The following is a 20,445-nucleotide window of genomic DNA, read 5'->3' as shown; positions in this document are numbered from 1 at the left end:
ATTTCGAAGGGTCCTTCTTTCCCTTGGGTTAGGTCGAGGCAGATTTTATCTAGTTCCGGATCCTGCTGTTGTCCTATTTTGATTTCTTCGAAGAGTGTGGGTATGATTTGTGTGTTGAATAGGTGGATCTCGGGGTGGGTTTGATTTTGCTCTATTATTTCCAAGTTCAGCTTCTGCAAGTCTTTGTACAGCTGGTCGGGTAGGATCCAGGTGGCGTTGAGGGAGTGGTTAGCCTTCCTGCTTAGGGCGTCTGCTACAATGTTAGCTTTTCCCTCGTGGTACTGGATGTCTAGGTCGTAGTCTTTTATGAGTTCTAGCCACCTTCGTTGTCTCATGTTTAGGTCTTTCTGGGTGAAGATCTACTTTAGGCTTTTATGGTCTGTGTAAATCTTGCATTGCACTCCGTATAGGTAGTGCCTCCAAATTTTCAGTGCGAATACGATAGCGGCTAGCTCGAGGTCATGGGTGGGGTAATTTTCTTCGTGGGTTTTGAGTTGCCTAGATGCGTATGCTATTACCTTGCCGTTTTGCATTAGCACGCACCCCAACCCCTTTTTGGACGCGTCACTGAAGACCTCGAACCCTTCCACCCCGGAGGGGATGGCTAGTACGGGTGCCGTGGTTAGTTTATCCTTCAATTCCTGAAAGGCCGTGATGCAGTTGTCGTCCCATCGGAAGGGGGTCTTCTTTTTCATGAGTTTGATGAGAGGTTGAGCTATTTTAGTAAAGTCGAGTACAAACCTCCTGTAGTAACCAGCCAAGCCTAGGAAGCTTCGGACCTCTGACAGTGAGCTTGGTGTGGTCCATTCCTTAACGGCATGGACCTTGGCGGGGTCCACCTTAATTCCCTCTTTGGTTATCACGTGGCCCAGGAAGGCCACACTGTCTTTCCAGAATTCGAATTTGGAGAACTTGGCGTATAGTTGGTGTTCTCTTAGAGTTTGCAAGGTTATGCGGAGGTGCCTTTCATGTTCTTCCTTGTTTCGGGAGTAGACTAGGATGTTGTCAATGAATACAATGACGAAGTCATCCAGGTGGGGTCGGAATACTCGGTTCATGAGGTCCATGAATATGGCGGGTGCGTTGGTGAGTCCGAAGGGAATTACTGTAAATTCGTAGTGGCCGTAGTGTGTCCGGAAGGCCGTTTTCTGAATGTCTGGTTTGGCCACTTGTATTTGGTGATATCCGGATCTTAGGTCAATTTTCGAGAACACCCCTGCCCCTTTAAGCTGATCGAACAAGTCATCGATTCGGGGAAGGGGGTACCTATTCTTTATTGTGACTTGATTGAGTTCCCTGTAGTCAATGCACAGGCGCATGCTCCCATCTTTCTTTTTAACGAATAGTATTGGTGCTCCCCATGGGGAGGTGCTGGGGCGGATGTAACCTTTATCTAGTAGTTCCTGAAGTTGTGTTTTCAGTTCCTTCATTTCCTTTGGTGCTAGCCTGTATGGTGGTTTAGAGATCGGGGCAGCGCCAGGTACGAGGTCTATTGTGAACTCGACTTCCCTGGCCGGGGGTGCCCCGGGGATCTCGTCTGGGAAGACGTCGGCGAATTCGTTTACTACTGGAATGGTTTGTGGTTCGGGTGTTTTGGTGTTGAGGTCCTCGACCGAGCATAGGAAGGCCTCGCTTCCTTGGTTTAGGTATTTCTTTATCTTCACCATGTTTACAAGTTTGATCTCTGGACCCTGGCGAGTCCCATGGTACGACACCCTTTTACCGTTTGGTCCCCGTAGGACCACTTTTTGTTCTCCGCATAGGATTTGTGCTTGGAATTTCCCTAGCCAGTCCATGCCCAAGATCACTTGTACCCCATCCAATCTGAATTGTATTAAGTTGCTGGGAAATTCCACTCCTTGGATGGTGATCATTATGTTCTCGTACATGCGGTCGCACTTCATGATTTCGCCGGAGGCCACCTTGACCTGGAGTCGGATTTTAGTGCTGTGTTAAGGCCGAGTTGAGTGGCGAATTCGGTTGCTATAAATGAGTTGGTAGCCCCCGAATCAAATAGTATAGTGGCGGGGGTGGCGTGTACTAGGAAGGTTCCGGAGACTATGTTGCTGTCTCCGACCCTGACTTTGCTTAGGGTAAGGATTCTTCCTTGAATGGTTGGCGTTGCGATCTTGTGGGGTGAGACAGTCCTGGGGTTTTTAGGCCCTCGTGGGGGAATTGTGTGACTCCCCTCAGGTTTCCTTTTATATCCCAGGTATGTCTCCCGGGATTGGTTTGATACTTGTTGTAGTTGGAATGCCTTGGCATAGGCTTCCTCGAGGGTTCTTGGTTCTTGTGTGGCCAGGGCTTTCTGGTGTTTGGGATCAAGGCCTGTTATGAACTTCTTGACCTTGATCTCCTTGGTGGGTACTAGCTCGGGGGTGAGGCGAGCCAGTCTGCGGAATTGCTGGTAGTATTCCGCGATCGGGGCTGCCCCTTATTTTAGGTGGAGGAACTCTTCGTATATGGCGGCCTTTAGATGGTTGGGGTAGAATTGTTCTCGTAGTCGCGTTTTTAGGGTCTCCCAGTCGAATTCGGGGCCTTGTTCGTATGTGGGTCTTTCGTGAGCCCACCAGGTGTCGGCCTCGTGTCTGAAGTAGAAGGAGGCTATTCTTACTTGGTGATTTTCCGGGCATCTGGTTGCCCTGAATATCTTGTCAAAAGTCCCGATCCATTCCTCGAGGGTCGTGGGGTCTTCGTTCCCCGAGAAGATGGGTGGTTGGTGTGCTGAGACTTGGTCGTGGATTTCCAAGTTCTCGTTTGTTGGTGATGGCTGGGGAACGGTAGCACTTAGTGCCTGGACAATTTGGGCCAGGCGTTGCAGATTCTGAGTCAAGAATTCCTGGGTGGGGAGTTTCGGTGTCCCTACCTGTTTCCTTTTTGGCGCCATCCTGGTGTTCATAGGTCGATGTTATTTTGCATTCTTACCTTGATGCGATAAGCGGAGGGGGAGTTTTCTTTAAATAAGTGAGGGAGGGTTATGTGTAGGTTTCACAGTCTCACCGCGCGTCCTAAGGTTTCTGAGTCCTATGTTCCTAAATACTTAAAGTTCAAGCCTATTGTCTCAAAGTCTAGTCTTAAGAGTCTTATCCTAGGGTCAAACTTAGGCTCTGATACCAACTGTAACACCCCGAAATTTTAAAACTTTTGAAACTTATAAAATAAAGGTAGAATCTCATTAAATCCCAAAACATGATATAAAGAGTACGGGGTGCTATGCCACACCTGAGCTAGAGAACTCAGGTGCACAGTCTAACTAACTAATATCCTTAATAATGTAAATGCATAAGTGTGGCACGCAGGCAGAAGAGGAAACTATCTACTTCTACGCTCCAAGACTCTAGCGCGCTCCAGTGTCTACTCCTCTGTGCCTGAAAACCAAATATATCTGTTCAGCGAGAGATGCGGGTAACCCACTCCAACGCGTTGAAATACAATACATATAGGCATATATATAGATATAAGAAAAACCATTTCGAAGCATGAAGATATATCCTAAGAGACTCTAGCTTTCAAAACAGGGAGTAGACTCGACAGATAGGGATAAGCACAGTCAACAGTCACATAATTCACAAGCACAGGGAACGGACTCGACAGATAGAGATAATAAGCACAGCCAATAGTCATAACCAAGCATATACGGTTTTCTAGCATGTATCCTATGGTCACACTTTCATAACATTCGTAATCATCAAACCATCCATATTTCATCACATAGCAAACTTTGTTGGCGCCACAGGACCAATCGCATGCCCATACATGAGGGTCAGCGCATATAGCTCTGACACGGCCCCGCAGCACCCTGCCCCGTATCGCAACACGGAGGGGTCGATCGCAACCGACCGATGAACCGCAGCTCATCATAATGTTTGATCGCAACCAAACAGTGGACCGCAGCCCAAGAGTAGTCATCTGACCGCAGCCAAGAATATGAACCGCAGCTCATGTAAAACGTTTGATCGCAACCAAACGGTGGACCGCAGCCCGAGAGTGTAAATCTGACCGCAGCCAGCTTCTGAACCGCAGCTCAGGAATAACCAATTTGATTGCAACCAAATTGGGGTATCATGCACACATAACACATAGCAAACACATGCAACCCACATTGACACATTGCGGAGGGGGAGAAATCGTATAACGAAACCTATGCGTGATCATCCACATACTAAGAATAATCCTAAGGGGTTCATACTTCTTACACCTTAGGCCAATGGGATACCAATTCAACTAGCATGTAATATGTAAGACTTATTCAACCTACGAATGGTACCCGAACATCAAACTAGACATATGCACGATAGACGGAGTCCGTTGGGACACCACGGGGGTCGGGGGAACATCAAACGGGGAAGCCGGGATCCCGAAGTGGGAGAATTTCTAGCGGGTAGCCGGTGGGTGGCGGGTCACCTACCTCCACCTACCCCCCACTGACTCTTTTTCACCAATAACGCTCCGGGAACCTTTGTGGAACCCGAAACCATGCTTAGACACTTTAAAACGCAATTGATGGCAACACGTAGACAATTAACGGATCAAAAGCGAGAAACATAAGGCACATATCCTATCATGCTTTCTAAACATAATTAACACCCCAAACATGCGAATTCCCACCCAATACATCAAGAATAACATCATACGAGTTCCACGTTACATCCTAGGGCTCTAATCACAATTAAATCATCAAGAACGTAACCCATCTTTTAATATCAAGAAATATCCAGATTCATCAAGAACATCACACAATCATCAAGAAACCCTTATCATCATCAAGAATATCAAGATAAAACCATATCACCAATTATCAAGATCATATCATAACAATTCATCAATACACAAGAATATAGGAGGATGCCTAAGAGGGAGATCATAGCTAGGAAAATAGATTTTGTTGAGACATGGGTTACCTCTTAGCCTTAATTAATTTCCTTGGCTATGAAGGATCTTTCTTTAAGTCTTTCTTCTTTCTTGATTTCTCCTAGGGGAATTCTTGGAGCTCCTTGTGTGGTGAGAGATTATTGTGGTGGGGGTTCTAGGTGCCTCCTATGTTCCCCTATTTATATATTTAAGAGTCCTAATTAGGGCCCAAATACTATAGGCTTGCTAACTCTATTCCTTTTAGGACTAGGGGTTGGGTTTAGAGATGAGGGCCCACGAACTATGGTGGACCTTTTCCTAATTAATTATTGTAATTTAATTCTTTCTTTGGGTAATTGGTTAAGTGATTAATTGGTTTTAGGGATCGTAACACTGGGTGTTACAGCAGGGGTTACGTCAAGGTGATTCTTCCATCTCAAATTACCTTGGCCGTGCACATATGTTGATTGATGAGTTAGCCCTTGCCGATCGTCAGGTCGATTTAGATGACCAAAAATTATATGTATTTCGTGGCCTACGACCCGAGTTTCGTCCGTTGGTGGCGACGTTGGCTCGGGGTGCACCGGTTCCGCTAATGGAGGTAGCGGACTTTTTAGTGTCACAGGAATGGATTTGCTCCGACGATGGCGTCCCTCTCGGTGCACCGGCCGTAAGCTGTGGTGGTCACGGTGACCGTGGTGGTGGTGCGCAACCGTGAGGTGGTGGTGGTCGCGACAGAGGCAACCGCGGCCGTGGCCGAGGGCGGTCTAGTTCGGGCCCTCAGTGTCAGATTTGCAACAAGCAGGGTCATATAGCCGTTGCGTGTTGGCAGCGGTTTACGCCTTCCCCGGATTCTTAGGCGAATGCGGCGGTTTCTGGTTGTGATGATACTCTGGATGACCCTCACCAGTGGTTCCCTGGCACTGGTGCTACGAATCATGCCACTCCTGACTCTTCCTTACTGACTTCTGCGACAGGTTATGATGGTCCGAAGACACTCCGAGTTGGCAGTGGTACATGTTTGCCTATTGTTAATGTTGGTTCCGCTTCGTTAGCTACTGATTCTAAGTCTTTTAGGATGAGTGGTGTCTTGCATGTTCCTGGTTTATCTGCCTCGTTATTGTCTGTTCAGCGGTTTGCTAAAGATAATAATGTTTTCTTTGAGTTTCACCCTTCGTGTTTCTTTGTGAAGGACATTTCAACAAGGAAAGTTCTCTTTAAGGGGCATGCTTCTGGTGGTCTCTATGCTTGGCCTACTTTGCGTCCAGCTCCAGCTGCCTTTGTTGCTGCATGGACTTCTTTCGTTTAGCACATGCGGCTCGGGCATCCTCACTCCAGAGTACTTCGTCAAATTTTAGAAACTTCGTCTGTTAGTACCTTTAATAATAGTGACCTCCCCAATATTTGTTCTTCTTGTCAATTGGGGAAGTCGTCTCGTTTTTCTTTATCTCGTATCGAGACTACTAGTACGCAACCTTTGGAATTGATATATTCTGATATTTGGGGCCCTGCGCCATTAATGTTTGCGAATGGTTTCAAATATTTTGTGTTGTTTGTGGATGACTATACACGTTACATGTGGTATTATCCTATGCGTGCTAAATCTGAGTTTTGGCATTTTTGATAAGTTTTGGTCACTTGTTGAGCGGTCATTTTCTCGCAAAATTCTTTCCTTTCAGTCTAATTTAGGGGGAGAATATAAAAAGCTTGGCTCCACTCTCGCTTCTCTAGGTATTCGTCACAGGCAATCCTGTGTGTATATTCATGAGCAAAACGGGAGGGTGGAACGCAAGCATCGTCATGTTGTTGAAACAGGACTGGCTTTAATGGCTCAGGCGTCTGTCCCATCTTGTTTCTGGGATTATGCGTCTGAGACTGTAGTGTACTTAATTAATAAGATACCTACTCGTGTCTTATCTGATAAGTCTCCACATTTTCTTTTGCATCGGTCTCCTCCGTCTTATTCTTATCTACGGGTTTTTGGGTGTTTATGCTTTCCAAACTTGCATCCCTATAATCGCAACAAATTGCAGTTTCGGTTTTCTCCTTGTGTCTTTCTTGGATATCCTCCGTCTTTTCGTGGCTATCGTTGTTTGGACACTAACACTAACAAGGTGTTTATCTGTCCCCATGTGCGATTCGATGAGACTGTTTTCCCTTTTGTTGCTTGTGTTGATTCGCAGGTTGCCACCCCGAACCCAGAACCGTGGGCTGTTGCGCCCATTTTTGCTGGAGATGATGTGGTCCGATCGATTGCCGAGCCCACTACCAAACCCCCTGCCGAGCTCATTGTCGTGCCCGCTGCCGTGCCTCGCCAACCTACTGCCACTGACGGGTCCGTCTCCAGCGACTGAACCGTCACGAACAGCCGATTGCTCGACAACGTGGGCGTCCTCGTGGCCGCTCTCGCCGTGCCGCATCTACTTCTCTTGGCCAGTCTCATGTCATGGCCACATGGAGCATGGACCCATATGATCATGTTGCGTTGACTACCACCGCGACCACTGAGCCTACATGTTTCTCTCAGGCGGTGAGATACCCCGAGTGGCGTGATGCGATGGACTCGGAGTTTAATGCCTTGGTGCACAATAATACATGGCGGCTTGTTCCCTTTAAATCGGGTATGAATATGGTTGGTTGCAAGCGGGTGTTTAGAACCAAGAGGAAATCTGATGGTTCAATTGAGCATCACAAGGCTCAGTTAGTTGCCAAGGGTTTTAATCAGGTTGCTGGGAGGACTTCTTTGAGACTTTCAGTCCTGTGGTTAAGCCAACTACGGTACGTCTTCTTTTATCCTTAGCAATTTCTCATTGATGGACCATTCGTCAGTTGGACATCTATAATTCTTTTCTAAATGGCAACTTGGCCGAGACTGTGTATATGCGCCAGCCCCCTGGCTGTGAGGATAAAACGCTGCCCGATCATGTGTGCTTGCTTCAGCGTTCTCTATACGGGCTTAAGCAAGCGCCTCATGCCTGGTTTACACGGTTGCATGATTTTCTGGTTTCTGTACGTTTCTCGCCTTCCAAGACTGATGTCTCTCTATTTATTTATTTGCATGACAATATTCGTCTATATTTTTTGGTTTATGTGGATGACATTTTGGTCATGGGTTCCGATTTGAATCATGTAACTGCTCTTATTACTAAGTTGGCTCTTGAGTTTAAAGTTCGTGATATGGGGTGCCTTCCTTTTTTTTCTGGGTATTAAGACTGTTCTGTTGTCTAGAGGCATGCTTATGTCTCAACAGCAGTACATGAAGGATATTCTCAAACGAGCAGGTATGGTGGATTGCAAACCCGTGGCCACGCTAGTTTTGAATGCCAAAGCTGTGGATGATGCTGCAGTTCTGTATGCTGATCCCACTCATTATCGCAGTCTTGCTGGTGCTCTGCAATATCTTACGGTAACTCGTCCTGATCTCTCTTATGCTGTTAATCGTTTGTGTCAGCACATGCATTCTCCTACTATTGCGGAATGGGCGCCACTGAAAAGGGTGTTACGGTATGTTAATGGGACACTTAATCTTGGTCTTCATATATCCTCTTCTGCCTGTCTTGACATTCATGCGTACTCTGACCCGGACTGGGCTGGCAATCCGGATGACCGGAAGTCAACTAGTGGTTTCGCTATGTTTTTGGTAAGGAATCTTATATCTTGGGTATGTCGAAAACAAGGGGCTGGCTGATGTCTTTGCTGAGGTCACCTGGCTCGTTTCTCTGATGAAGGAAATTGATTTTTCACCAGCTTCTGCGCCTAAGCTCTGGTGTGACAACCTGGGAGCCACTTACTTATGTGCTAATCCTATATTCCATGCCCGCACGAAGTGCATTGAGATCGACTATCACTTTATTTGCGATAAAGTGGCCAAGAAAGAGTTACAAGTTCACTTTATTTCAACCAAAGATCATATCGCAGATATTTTTACTAAACCTCTTTCGTCTCTACGTTTTAATTTACTCGGTTGCATGGTCAATGTTTTGGCTAGACATCCTTGTGCTTGAGGGGGAGTATTAGGACTATATTATTAGTATTAGACTAGTACTCTATTTCGTGCCTATATATTGTATTCTCAGACTTTGGTATTCAATACAACACAATTTATATTCTCATCGTGACTATATTGGCTTCATCGTATACTTTTTCTTTACACTACCACATTACTAGACTTTCCTTTGGCACTGGGGTACGTCCCATGTATTTATACTTCTTTGGGTTATTTAATTTATATATTTACCTTTATGCACAATAAAATAAAAAAAAATATAAAAAGGAGAAGAAGAAGGGGAGCACGAAATCTCACCAACAAGACTTATGTGGTGCTCACCTACTTGGTTAGTGACTCATCAAGTTGGTAACACATATAGGCACTAACTTGGTTATAGACAATACAAACCCAAAAGGGTTGGTTTCCTAACTTGCAATGTTAGGGAGAACCTAAAATATGTCGGGTTGGGTAGTTGTATACGACATATATGCTTTGTATATCCCCATCATACCTGATTACCTTATCAACTTTGTAAATAAATTCTTAATCATCCAAATCTAAGATCTAATGGATGGGAAATCAAGTAAAAATGAGAGGGGTCATTTTCATAAATATTACAAATTTTTAAAATGAGTAGGGTTATTTTCATAAATATTACAAAGTTTTGTTTATTTTCAACCGTTAGATCTACTAGATCAATGGTCTAGATTTGTCTATACATTCTCACATGGGACATGGTATATACATATATATATATATATATATATATATATATATATATATATATATATATATATATATATATATATATATATATATATATTGTTGGAAAAATAGCATTAAAATGGCATTTTAAGTGGCTATATTGTGGTACAATTATCGGTGGGATCCACTTCCGATTTGGGTCGGGTCAAAGTGGATTCGGGTTCTTCGTAGTGAGACGAAGAGATTGATATATTGTACGCTCAAAACGGATAATAGGTGAATGAGATATTGATTCTCAAAGTAGACCCATTGAGTTGGAAAAATGAAGGGAAAAGGTGAGCTTTTTTCCCACATTGGTTGAAAAGAGGATTTGACCCCCCCCCCCCCCCCTTTATACAAGAGCTCTTTTGGAGCTTGTAGAATTGTATAGCATAGAGGCTCTTTCGCGCGCGGGGGAGGGGGAGGGGGGTGCAAATCAAATTCCAACTATAAACGAGATCGGAAAGGCTTGATTCAAGCCCGAGCTTGTGTGCGCCGGCACCTGCGGGCACGAATGTCGTCTGGAAATTGGCTGGCCTTGCGGGCGAGAGTACCCAGCCGCACGAGAGTTTACTCTCGGTTTCGGCTTTGGCCGAGAGAGAGCTGCACGAGAGTTATGCTCTCGGCCTTAGCCAAGGCCGAACAGAACACAAACAGAACTCTCGGCCTTAGCCAAGGCCGAATTGAACACAAACAACATATGTTTCGGCCTTAAGGCCGAAACTAGGCTGTAGGCCAACAGATTACTATGAGATTAAATTCGTCGGTTACGGAATTAATTGTTAATTAATTCCAATTTTAAATTTGAATTTAACTCTCTAGTAATGGGTGTTGTTGTTTCAGATGTTACACATGGTGGAGGTAATGCCAAATTGAATGCTATCAATTCTATCATCCCTATAGAAGAAGGGTTGTAGAGGGTAGAAGGTTTTAACGACACAGTGTACAAGCACACAACAACCAGAAAATACTCTTTTTCAGCTCCAAAATCCTTCTGCTTCTACTCATTTCTTTAGCCTAACTGTGTTCAAGGCTGTTGCTCTAGTTCGCCGGGTCCGTTCGTTTGGGTGCTCAAACGTCGAACAGTAGCGCATTTTATCCTGGGAAACCTAGGCCACGACGTTCCTAGCACTTGTGGGAGGTGGCAAATAAGATTTTAAGGAAAGAGTGGTCTCTTGACTCACGCTAAAAACCCTATACCCAAACACGAGCCAATCTTTCCTCCTTTTGGTTTTGGATTATGCTTCTAAGCAAAATTCGTTCTCCATATTTGTTTTGCCGTTGGATTGGACTCACAATCTGTAGATTATTCGTTCCAATTTTTGGTTGATATATATTGGTATATCTTTTTCGTAGATATACATATATATATAACTGTTGGATCCGTTATATATATATATATATATATATATATATATATATATATATATATATATATATATATATATATATATATATATATATATATATATATATATATATATATATATATATATATATATATATTTGTGTGTATATATATTTCGGATAAATATCAAATAATATTTTATATACTTGTGTGTGTATATATAAATATTATTTTACGATATTAAATCGATTTTGATTCATTATCACCAACATATATATCTGTGTGTGTGTGCGCACACGCGCGTGTGTGTATTAAATTCAGAGTTGTAGAATTCATATTATATTAAAAGCAGTGGCGTAGCCACATTAAACTTGCAGGGGGCCTTGCCCCCTCCCCCCCTCAACCATTTTTTTAAAAATATAATTAGTATTGTATTTTTTTTTTGCCCCCCTCACTAAATATTTGTTATTTTGTCCCCCTCCAAGCAAGCTTCTAGGATAACTTTGTGGATTGCTAATTTGCTATCAAGTTAGTTTTGTAATTTGTAAATGAAATACATTGTAGTTGTGTTTATTATAATAATAAATTGTCATTTTGCTACCAAAATCTTTAAATTTCTGCTACTTTAATCTCTGTCTTTTTAATTTGCAAATAAAATACATTGCAATTGTGTTTATTATAAGAATAAATTGTCATTTTACTACCAAAATCTTTAAATTTCTACTACTTTAACCTTTTTTTTTTTTTTTTTTTTTTTTTTTTAATTTGCAAATGAAATACATTGCAATTGTGTTTATTATAATAATAAATTATCATTTTGCTACCAAAATCTTAAAATTTCTACTACTTTAATCTTTGTCTATTTATTCTTTTTTTTTTTTTTTTTTTTTTTTTTTTTAGTTTTAGTTAATTCAATTGATTTGTCAAAAAAAAAAAAAAGTAACACTATGAACATCGGAAGTTTGAGTTGAAATGAAAAAGACACAAATATTGATCAATTGTGTTTATTATAATAATAAATTGTCATTTTACTACCAAAATCTTTAAATTTCTACTACTTTAACCTTTGTCTTTTTTTCTTTTTCCTTTTTTTTTTTTTTTTTTTTTTTTTTTTTTTTTTTTTTTTTTTTTAATTTGCAAATGAAATACATTGTAATTGTGTTTATTATAATAATAAATTGTCATTTTTCTACCAAAATCTTTAAATTTCTACTACTTTAATCTTTGTCTATTTATTTATTTATTTTTTTCAATTTTAGTTAATTCAATTGATTTGTCATAAAAAAAAAAAAATTAACACTATGAACATCAGAAGTTTGAGTTGAAATGAAAAAGCCACAAATAATTGATCTATTGTGTTTATTATAATAATAAATTGTCATTTTACTACCAAAATCTTTAAATTTCTACTACTTTAACCTTTGTCTTTTTTTTTTTTTTTTTTTTTTTTTTTTTTTTTTTTTTTTTTAAATTTCCAAATGAAATACAGTGTAATTGTGTTTATTATAATATTAATAATAATAAATTGTCATTTTGTTACCAAAATCTTTAAATTTCTACTACTTTAATCTTTGTCTATTTATTATTTTTTTTCAGTTTTAGTTAATTCAATTGATTTGTCATAAAAAAAAAAAGTAACACTGTGAACATCGGAAGTTTGAGTTGAAATGAAAAAGACACAAAGAATTGATCGTTTCTTTAAAAGAAAGAATTCTGAAATTCAACATCTCAAGTAAATTCATTTACAAGTATTGAGCCATTGAATTCTGAAAGACATCTCAAATTTTAGTAGATTTATAATATAATGATGTATTTTGAAAGATGTTAAATAAATATTAATATGTTTTATTATTCTCTCTTCAAATTGTGATTGGCCCCCCGCACCCTCAAATCCTGGCTCCGCCCCTGATTAAAAGTGATAGGAAAACAATAAACCAACGGGGGACGGCCCAGGGAATGGGCTATAGCACCCAGGTGGCTAGGTTGAAAGTATCAACCAGAGACCACTAGACTAGTATGCCTGTTGTGCTTAGATTAGTGTGAAAGGCCTTCTGGATTGCTGACAAGTGTACGACATCAACTAGCCTTCTGTATCTATCCTCCACGTGTCCCATGCATGCCTCATGTCTTCACCCACATATCCACCCTCTCTCCCACCTTCTCTACCACCCCTCCCCACCTCTCACTACCCCCCCCCCCCCTCCCAAGCCAGTAGGGGCACTGATGGTGAGCCGAGGGTGCATGATCCCCGCTAGTCACGTCATGTCATGGGATGTCCGGTGGCCCACATTACTAACCATGCGCTAGCCTGAAGGGTCGATTGCCAACCCCCTATCGTACCTTACCCCTCCAATCCATACCGCACCATTCCGAACACCACAACGAACCGCCTCGTACCCCCGCGGGAACAGGGGGCGCCCCTGAGGTGCCCAAGGGCGCACCACCCTGCCCGGCCGCGCCACAGCCTGAGGTGTCCGGCGAGACACCCTGTCGGTAGTGGCCTGCTAGTGAATCTGCCCGCCCAGGATGTAGGGCATAAATATTAGCTGTAGCGCTATGGTAAACATGAGGTGATGTGGTTTGATGGTCTTAGATGTGTGTTGTTATGTGAAAAGGTGTGGGTTTGATGCCCATCGGTAGCGCTTTCTTTTATTATTGCCTTTTACTCTTAGACTCAACCCCCCCGCGTCGGCGGTTCTGCCCCGGTAACCTCTTTTCTCTCTTCCTTCACCCCCCTCCCCCCCCCCCCCCAATAAGAGAGTATGATTTAATACCACCACCTCCTCCCTTTTCCAAACTCAAATTCCCATTCCACCTACCATGCCCGCGATTGCAACGCGTCATGCCATTACCGCGCGCCGCTGACGCACACACCGTACGTCGCATGACCTCCAACCAACCCCACTTCCTTTAGTATCTGAACTGGTCACTAGCTATCATGCCAAAACCTGTCAACTTACCTTAACGACCATCGACTCATTACCTGCTTCATCACCTCGCCTTCAGGATCTGGTTTTTCAGCCTTTGCAGCAGCTTCTGCCACTCCCATCCCTTAGCTTTCTTCTTGTCAATAGATCGGTACTTAGCTTCGGTAGCTTCTACATTAACGCTTCTTGGATACTTCTTGTACTAGACTTCATCGTTACCATAACATAGCGCTTTGATATTTTGTTTTTCGTTAATCTCTACGCACTACACCTATGTGTTTTGGAGGGAATACATTTTTTTCGTTGTTTGGCTAAGCGCCATATGTTCTTTTTGGAGAGAAATAGGGTGCCAGGGGATTTTCTCGATGCACGCCCCGGGCACTTAACGTCGCGTGTAGACCGGGTCACCACGCGCATGTGGGTTGTACGCCGCCAACCCGCATACCCCAACTGCCAGGTGCGTGTAGACTGCCTGCTCCGCCACGCAGGTTCACAGCACATGGATATGGAAGGTTGCGTTGCACACCTTAATATTCCTATCGCCGTGTGTGTAACACCCCCTTTTTCTAAAATCTAATCCCAATTGATCAAGCTTAAACAAGGTAAATAAGCAAGGTTTAGCTAACCAAAACCAAACGATCAACTAAGGGTGTCACCGCCACAGCCAGCACTCATGGTGACTGCACAGGCTACAAAAACAGTTAACTAAACTAGAGTCAAGCTCTTCAAACATCATAAACGTGGGGAACAAACCCCGTGTCGACGCACCATCAAAACGATAGTTTAATAACATCTGTCAACAATACAACTTAGGTAGAAAACTAATCTAGTAACTACCACCTCAAATCTACGCACTAACTATCACGTGCGCTCTCAATCACTAGGCCCACCTGAAAGGGGTTATAAAACAAGTAGGAAAAATAAACTCGTTAGAAAATTAATGTTAAGTATAAAACCACTCAACCCTGTAAAGTACTATGGATATAGATTGAAAAACATTTGGCATTCACACGCAATCTCAAGTATGAATATAACCAATTACTACACTTAGTCAACAATCGCAATAAATACTCATAAACACTTCTATATGCTTGCAACCTAAACTTCATATAAATATACTTTACATATATCTCATACTTTAACACATTCTCATGCTATCAACAGATATCTCCAAACATAGTATAATATGCATTACTCATACTCATACTGATATATAAAGAGATAACTGAAACTCAACAAGCAAGATGATGCTATCATGCTAACTCTTTAACAACGGTAAGACTTTACTTCTCAAAATACTCTAAATGCAACTCATGCTAAGTCATGCAACAAGATATGACATGATGCTTTAAATATAGATATACTTAGGGGTGGGAATAGGCCAGGCCCCTACCAGGGGCCTATGGCCTGGCCTGTTTAGGGCCTGGCCTGGCCTGGCCTGTTTAGTTAAAAGGCCAGGCTTAGGCCTAGTTAATAGCCTATTTAGTTAAATAGGCTTAGGCTTATATGTGAAAGCCTGGCCTACGAGCCTGCAGGCCTGGCCTGTTTATGTATATAATATATATAAAATATATATTTAATATTAATTATTTTATATTATATTTTATAACTAATATTTTGTAATAATTACAATATAACCCAGTATATATATATATAAGTATAAAGTCAATATCTGATAACCCTAGGACTGTCTGCGTTTGTGGCTTTGTGGACACAAACTGTCCTGTACTCGTTTCTTCCCCAAAAATCGAAATCTTCGAATCGACTAACGCGACTTCGGCGAGGCTGCGGGCGGTGAGGCGGCGTGGCGAGGTGGCGACCGGAGTTGGACAAGCGGCGCCGCAGTTGGACGACTCAGACTGCTTTTCTGCTATCTGCTTGGTGGCGACCGGCGACCGGCGATCGGAGGTTAGTTTTATTAATATACGTTTGTTTGTTTAATTGTTTATTGAAGTAGACACTCAGACCTGCGTTTCATCACCTGTTTATTGAAGTAATATGCATACTGCCTTGACTGTTATTTAATATACACAGGCCTGAGTGTTGTTTAAGCAGAAATATGTGGCCACGATTATCAATTTATCACACACACTCTGACAATTATCAGAATAATAAAAACCAATAGCATGAACCCATACACGTAATAAACCTATTGAAAGCAAAGATCAAGTAATGAATCTGCTAATTAAAGGACACAGTGATTGTATATGGTCAACAAAGTAATTGACAGTAGTTATTATTTAGTTCAAATAACTAAATAAATAAATAACTAAATAAATAATGTTATGCACTTATGCACTAATAAATTGATTAGTTATACACTAATAAGGAACTGCAAGTCTGCAATGAGCAATTTAATTAGTTTATTACTATAAACAATTATTACTCAGTTTATTGATTAGTTAAGCAGACTAATAAATTGATTAGTTATAATATTAATTATTATAAACAACTAAACATAATTAGTTTTTTTTTTTACTATAATTAGTTTATTACTATAAAGTTTATAGTTTAGTTGTTTATAATAATTAATATTAGATACTTAGATGTTACTTTGTTTATGTGTTTTAATGGCTGAATAATTATAAAATTATATAGGATGACAAGTAACAATACAAATGAATCTATTCCTGAAGAAGTGAATGTGCAAGTTACAACTACAACTCCATCAATTTCTTCAAGTCAACCAATTGAAAGTAACAATTCTGAAGAAGTCAATAGGGTTGATAATGATTCAATCTTAACAAAAAAGCGGAAAAAAAACATCTCCGGTATGGAATGATTTTGAAGAAATTGAACTTGCTAATGGTACAAAGAAAGCAGTGTGTTTGTATTGTAAGGAAAAATACTCTACTGGTGGAAAGGGTGCAAGCACTAGCCATCTTAAGAGGCACTCAGAGATTTGCCTGCAACGGAAGTTGCATATCTCTCGAGAAAATAAACAAACAACGATACAATTTCGGCCGCCTAGTGAATGTGGTGGTAATCCCTTTATTGTTCCTAATGCTAAATACTCCAATGAAAAGATGAGAGAGATTATTGCTAGTGGAATTATGGTGCATGAGCGACCATTTAGCATCGTAGAGGATGACATGTTCATGTGGGCTTTTGAATATGCAAATCCAAATTTTAGAAGAGTCAGTCGTAAAACAACAAGAAGTGATTGTTTGCAATTGTATGAAGCTGAAAAGAATACTTTGAAAAGGATTTTGAATAATGTGAGTAAGGTTAGCATTACAACAGACATGTGGAAGTCAAGTCACCAAGTAGTTGAGTACATGGTTGTGACAGGTTATTTTGTTGATGCAAGTTGGAACCTTCAGAAGAGAGTTTTGAATTTTGTCAAAGTGCCTCCTCCTCGACGAGGAACAGATATAGCAAATGCTATTTTCAAGTGTTTGAGAGGATGGGGCATTGAGAATAAAATATTCTCAGTAACTGTTGACAATGCATCTTACAATGACTCTTGTGTTAGAAGTTTGAAAGAAAACATGTCATTGAGCAGTAAGTTAGTACTTGATGGTCAACTTTTTCATGTTAGATGTTGTGCTCACATTCTGAATTTGTTGGTGCAAGATGGCCTTAACACTATTAAAGATGTCATTCATAATGTTCGTGAAAGTGTGAAATTTATAAATTCTTCAGATGCAAGGCTAAAGTCATTCCATGAAGTTGTTGAATTAAAAGGATTGAAAGAAAGGAAACTTATTCTTGATTGTCCAACAAGATGGAACTCCACATTCTTGATGTTGTGTACTGCAAGTAAATTTAAGCATGCATTTTCAGATTACAATGAAAAAGAGCCCCATTATAAGTATGCACCATCATTTGAGGATTGGGACAAGATTGAGAAGGTTTGTAAACTTTTGGAGGTTTTTAATGATGCAACTCATGTCATCTCAGGTAGTGATTACCCTACTTCTAACTTGTATCTTGCTGAAATTCAAAGGGTGAAAAAGGTTATTGATAATGCAGCTGAGTGTTTTGACATGTTCATGCGTGAGATGGCAAAACCTATGAAAGCAAAATTTGACAAATATTGGGGGAGTGTAATTTGTTAATGTCTATTGCATGTGTTTTAGATCCAAGGATGAAATTAAATGGTATTAAGATAACTTTTCCCTTATTGTATAAAACACCAAGTGATGTTGAAAAGAATGTGGAGAAGGTGAAAAGGGCATTAGAAGATTTATATCTTGATTATGTGAACTTGTATAGTCAAGATGCTTCTTCTACTAGTGGACATAGTGAAGTCAATGTTGAAAGCAGCACTCTGGTTGATGGTGGACAACAAATGGATAAAGGGATGCAAGAATTATTGAGTATGGTCTACCAAAGTCAATCAATTCCTCTTACGAAATCAGAGTTGGAGACTTATCTTGAGAAAAATCTTTTTATTCCTTCTTCTACTTCATCCTTTTGTGCCTTGGCGTGGTGGAAAAATAATAGTCCAAAGTTTAAAGTTTTATCAAAGATGGCTTCTGATATACTAGCTGTTCCTATTTCAAGTGTGGCATCTGAATCCACATTTAGTGCCGGGGGAAGAGTCATTGATGAATATCGTGCTAGCTTAAATGAGGAATCTATTGAAGCTCTTATTTGTGGTGGGGATTGGCTTCGTAACAAGTACGGGCTGAAGAAAAAACAAAAGGTAAGAATGTACTTGTTACTTTAATATTTTATATTATTTTATATTACTGCTTGTTACTTTAATTATGAGAACTTGAACTTGTAATTGACTTCATTATTTATTCTCAATTTTTTTCATTGTGTAGGGAGATTCTGGACAACAGGAGATTATGTTGAAGCCATGACTTGTTTCATTTTATGTTTGAATGCTATTGTTGTTATTATGTTTAATGTTTCATGTTTGTATTGTGAACTTATGATTTCTGTTGTTGTTAAACTTGTGAGTTGTGAATTTGTGATGGACTTTTGTATTATGGACATGTAGACTTGATGTTATCAAACTTGTATGGTTTTTGTATTATGAACTCGTACTTATTAAACTTGTAGGTGTTGTTTGACATTTTATTATAAAATATGAACTTAGTTTTGTCATTTATGAATATTGGTTGATTCACTTGATTGTAACTTAATAATATAATTATTTTTTATAGGTATATTCATATATATATAATATTTAAAAGGCTTTAAAATGTAGGCTTTAAATAGGCTTTGATCCTATTTAAATAGACTAAAAGCCTATTTAGAACCTATTTTGAAGCCTTTTTAAAAGCCTTTTTACTAAATAGGCTTTTAAAAAGGCTTCAGGCCAGGCCAGGCCTACTGTAGGCTCAGGCTTGAGCCTAAAAAAAAGCCTACATACAGGCCTAGGCCCAGGCCCAGGCTTTAAGTTTTCCTAACAGGCCCAGGCCTAATTTTAAAAAGCCTGGCTCGGCCTGGCCTATTTCCACCCCTAGATATACTCTCGCTCTTTATATAAAAGAACAATTTCTGTGGAGGTTTTCTGTTGAGTCTCTTGACTCACTTTTCTCTTCTTTCTTCTTTCTTGCTTTCTTTCTGTACTCGTGGGCGAGGTAGGAACTTCACGAATCGGGAATGAACCTATCCGGGCTCGACATCTAGCCGGCCTAATACTCATCTCGCCCACAGAACCGTTACTCTTGGTTCTTATATAATCTCTATGGAATCAGGAATCGTACTTGTCAGTGTGCACACCTGATAAGTATTATTTTTGTTATTAATTTGGTTTAACTTTTTATAATTAATATGTATATATTTTAATTATTAATTATTGTTTTTAGTTTTTCTTAAATAATTAAAACAATGAGCTTTTTGTATCTTTAATATTTTGGGTCTTTCCCCAATTTAATAGTATTATTTTGGTCAGGTCAATATCTTAAGCCTAACATTTTCAACTCATTTAATAATTTTCTTTTGCAACTCTGTGCCGATCAACGAAAGAAGAGGCACAGTCGACTACGAACAAGCGAACCAGCAGCCTCAGCGATTTTGGTGATCGATTGTGTAGGGGAGGGCTTTTGACGGAAGAAATGGTCTCTGTGGTTGTCCTTGGCTCAAGTTTTTTTGCAGCTATTCCTTCGACGGAATTGGTCGAGTGATCGAAGAATGAGTATTATAAATAGATAATGAATTCGATGAATGGATTATCAGTTCAAATCGGAGCAATTTCGGAGGCGACGGACCTTTGGCGGACAGCAGTTCTGTTCGGCAGTGACAGTCCGTGAACAGCAGCGATGGCTCCGGACTCTTCCTGGCGAAGCAGCTTTTCTTCGCTCCAGCAGAACTCTTTGAGGACGGTGGCAACAACAAATTCCTAAGCATAAAACTCCATCAATTTCTGGTTTCTTCACTGGTCTTTATTTATTTATTTCACTTGTTTGCACTGTATTTTTCTTGCTACCTGGAGAATGGGTTTTATGATGTTTAATTTGGTGATTTTAAAGCCTTTGAATATTGTGTTATTTTTTCACCTTTTAGTTCCGTCAAATGCTAAGCTTTATGTTAGTTTTTTTTTGAAAGGAGCCTGCGCGGCATTTTATTGGAAATACGTTGAAATAGAGTCTGGCGGACCAGAGTCCGAATACATAGGTGCTGAATAA

At 40.5% G+C, this 20,445-nt stretch overlaps 2 protein-coding genes across 2 annotated transcripts; both read left to right on the top strand.

The window, feature by feature from the left end:
- Positions 1-16,884: 16,884 nt before the first annotated feature.
- Positions 16,885-17,919, top strand: LOC109159931 (zinc finger BED domain-containing protein RICESLEEPER 2-like). Its single transcript, XM_019308044.1, has one exon. It carries the CDS (start codon positions 16,885-16,887, stop codon positions 17,917-17,919), a length of 1,035 nt encoding a protein of 344 aa, XP_019163589.1.
- On the top strand, positions 17,914-18,804 carry LOC109159980 (zinc finger BED domain-containing protein RICESLEEPER 2-like). The gene is made up of 2 exons (XM_019308100.1): positions 17,914-18,509; positions 18,634-18,804. Exons 1-2 carry the CDS (start codon positions 17,919-17,921, stop codon positions 18,670-18,672), a joined length of 630 nt encoding a protein of 209 aa, XP_019163645.1. The 5' UTR covers positions 17,914-17,918; the 3' UTR covers positions 18,673-18,804.
- The last annotated feature ends 1,641 nt before the right edge of the window (positions 18,805-20,445 follow it).

This window comes from Ipomoea nil, unplaced genomic scaffold (assembly GCF_001879475.1).
Source record: "Ipomoea nil cultivar Tokyo-kokei standard unplaced genomic scaffold, Asagao_1.1 scaffold2845, whole genome shotgun sequence".
Lineage (NCBI taxonomy): Eukaryota > Viridiplantae > Streptophyta > Magnoliopsida > Solanales > Convolvulaceae > Ipomoea > Ipomoea nil.
This window is presented reverse-complemented; position numbering and strand designations above follow the sequence as displayed.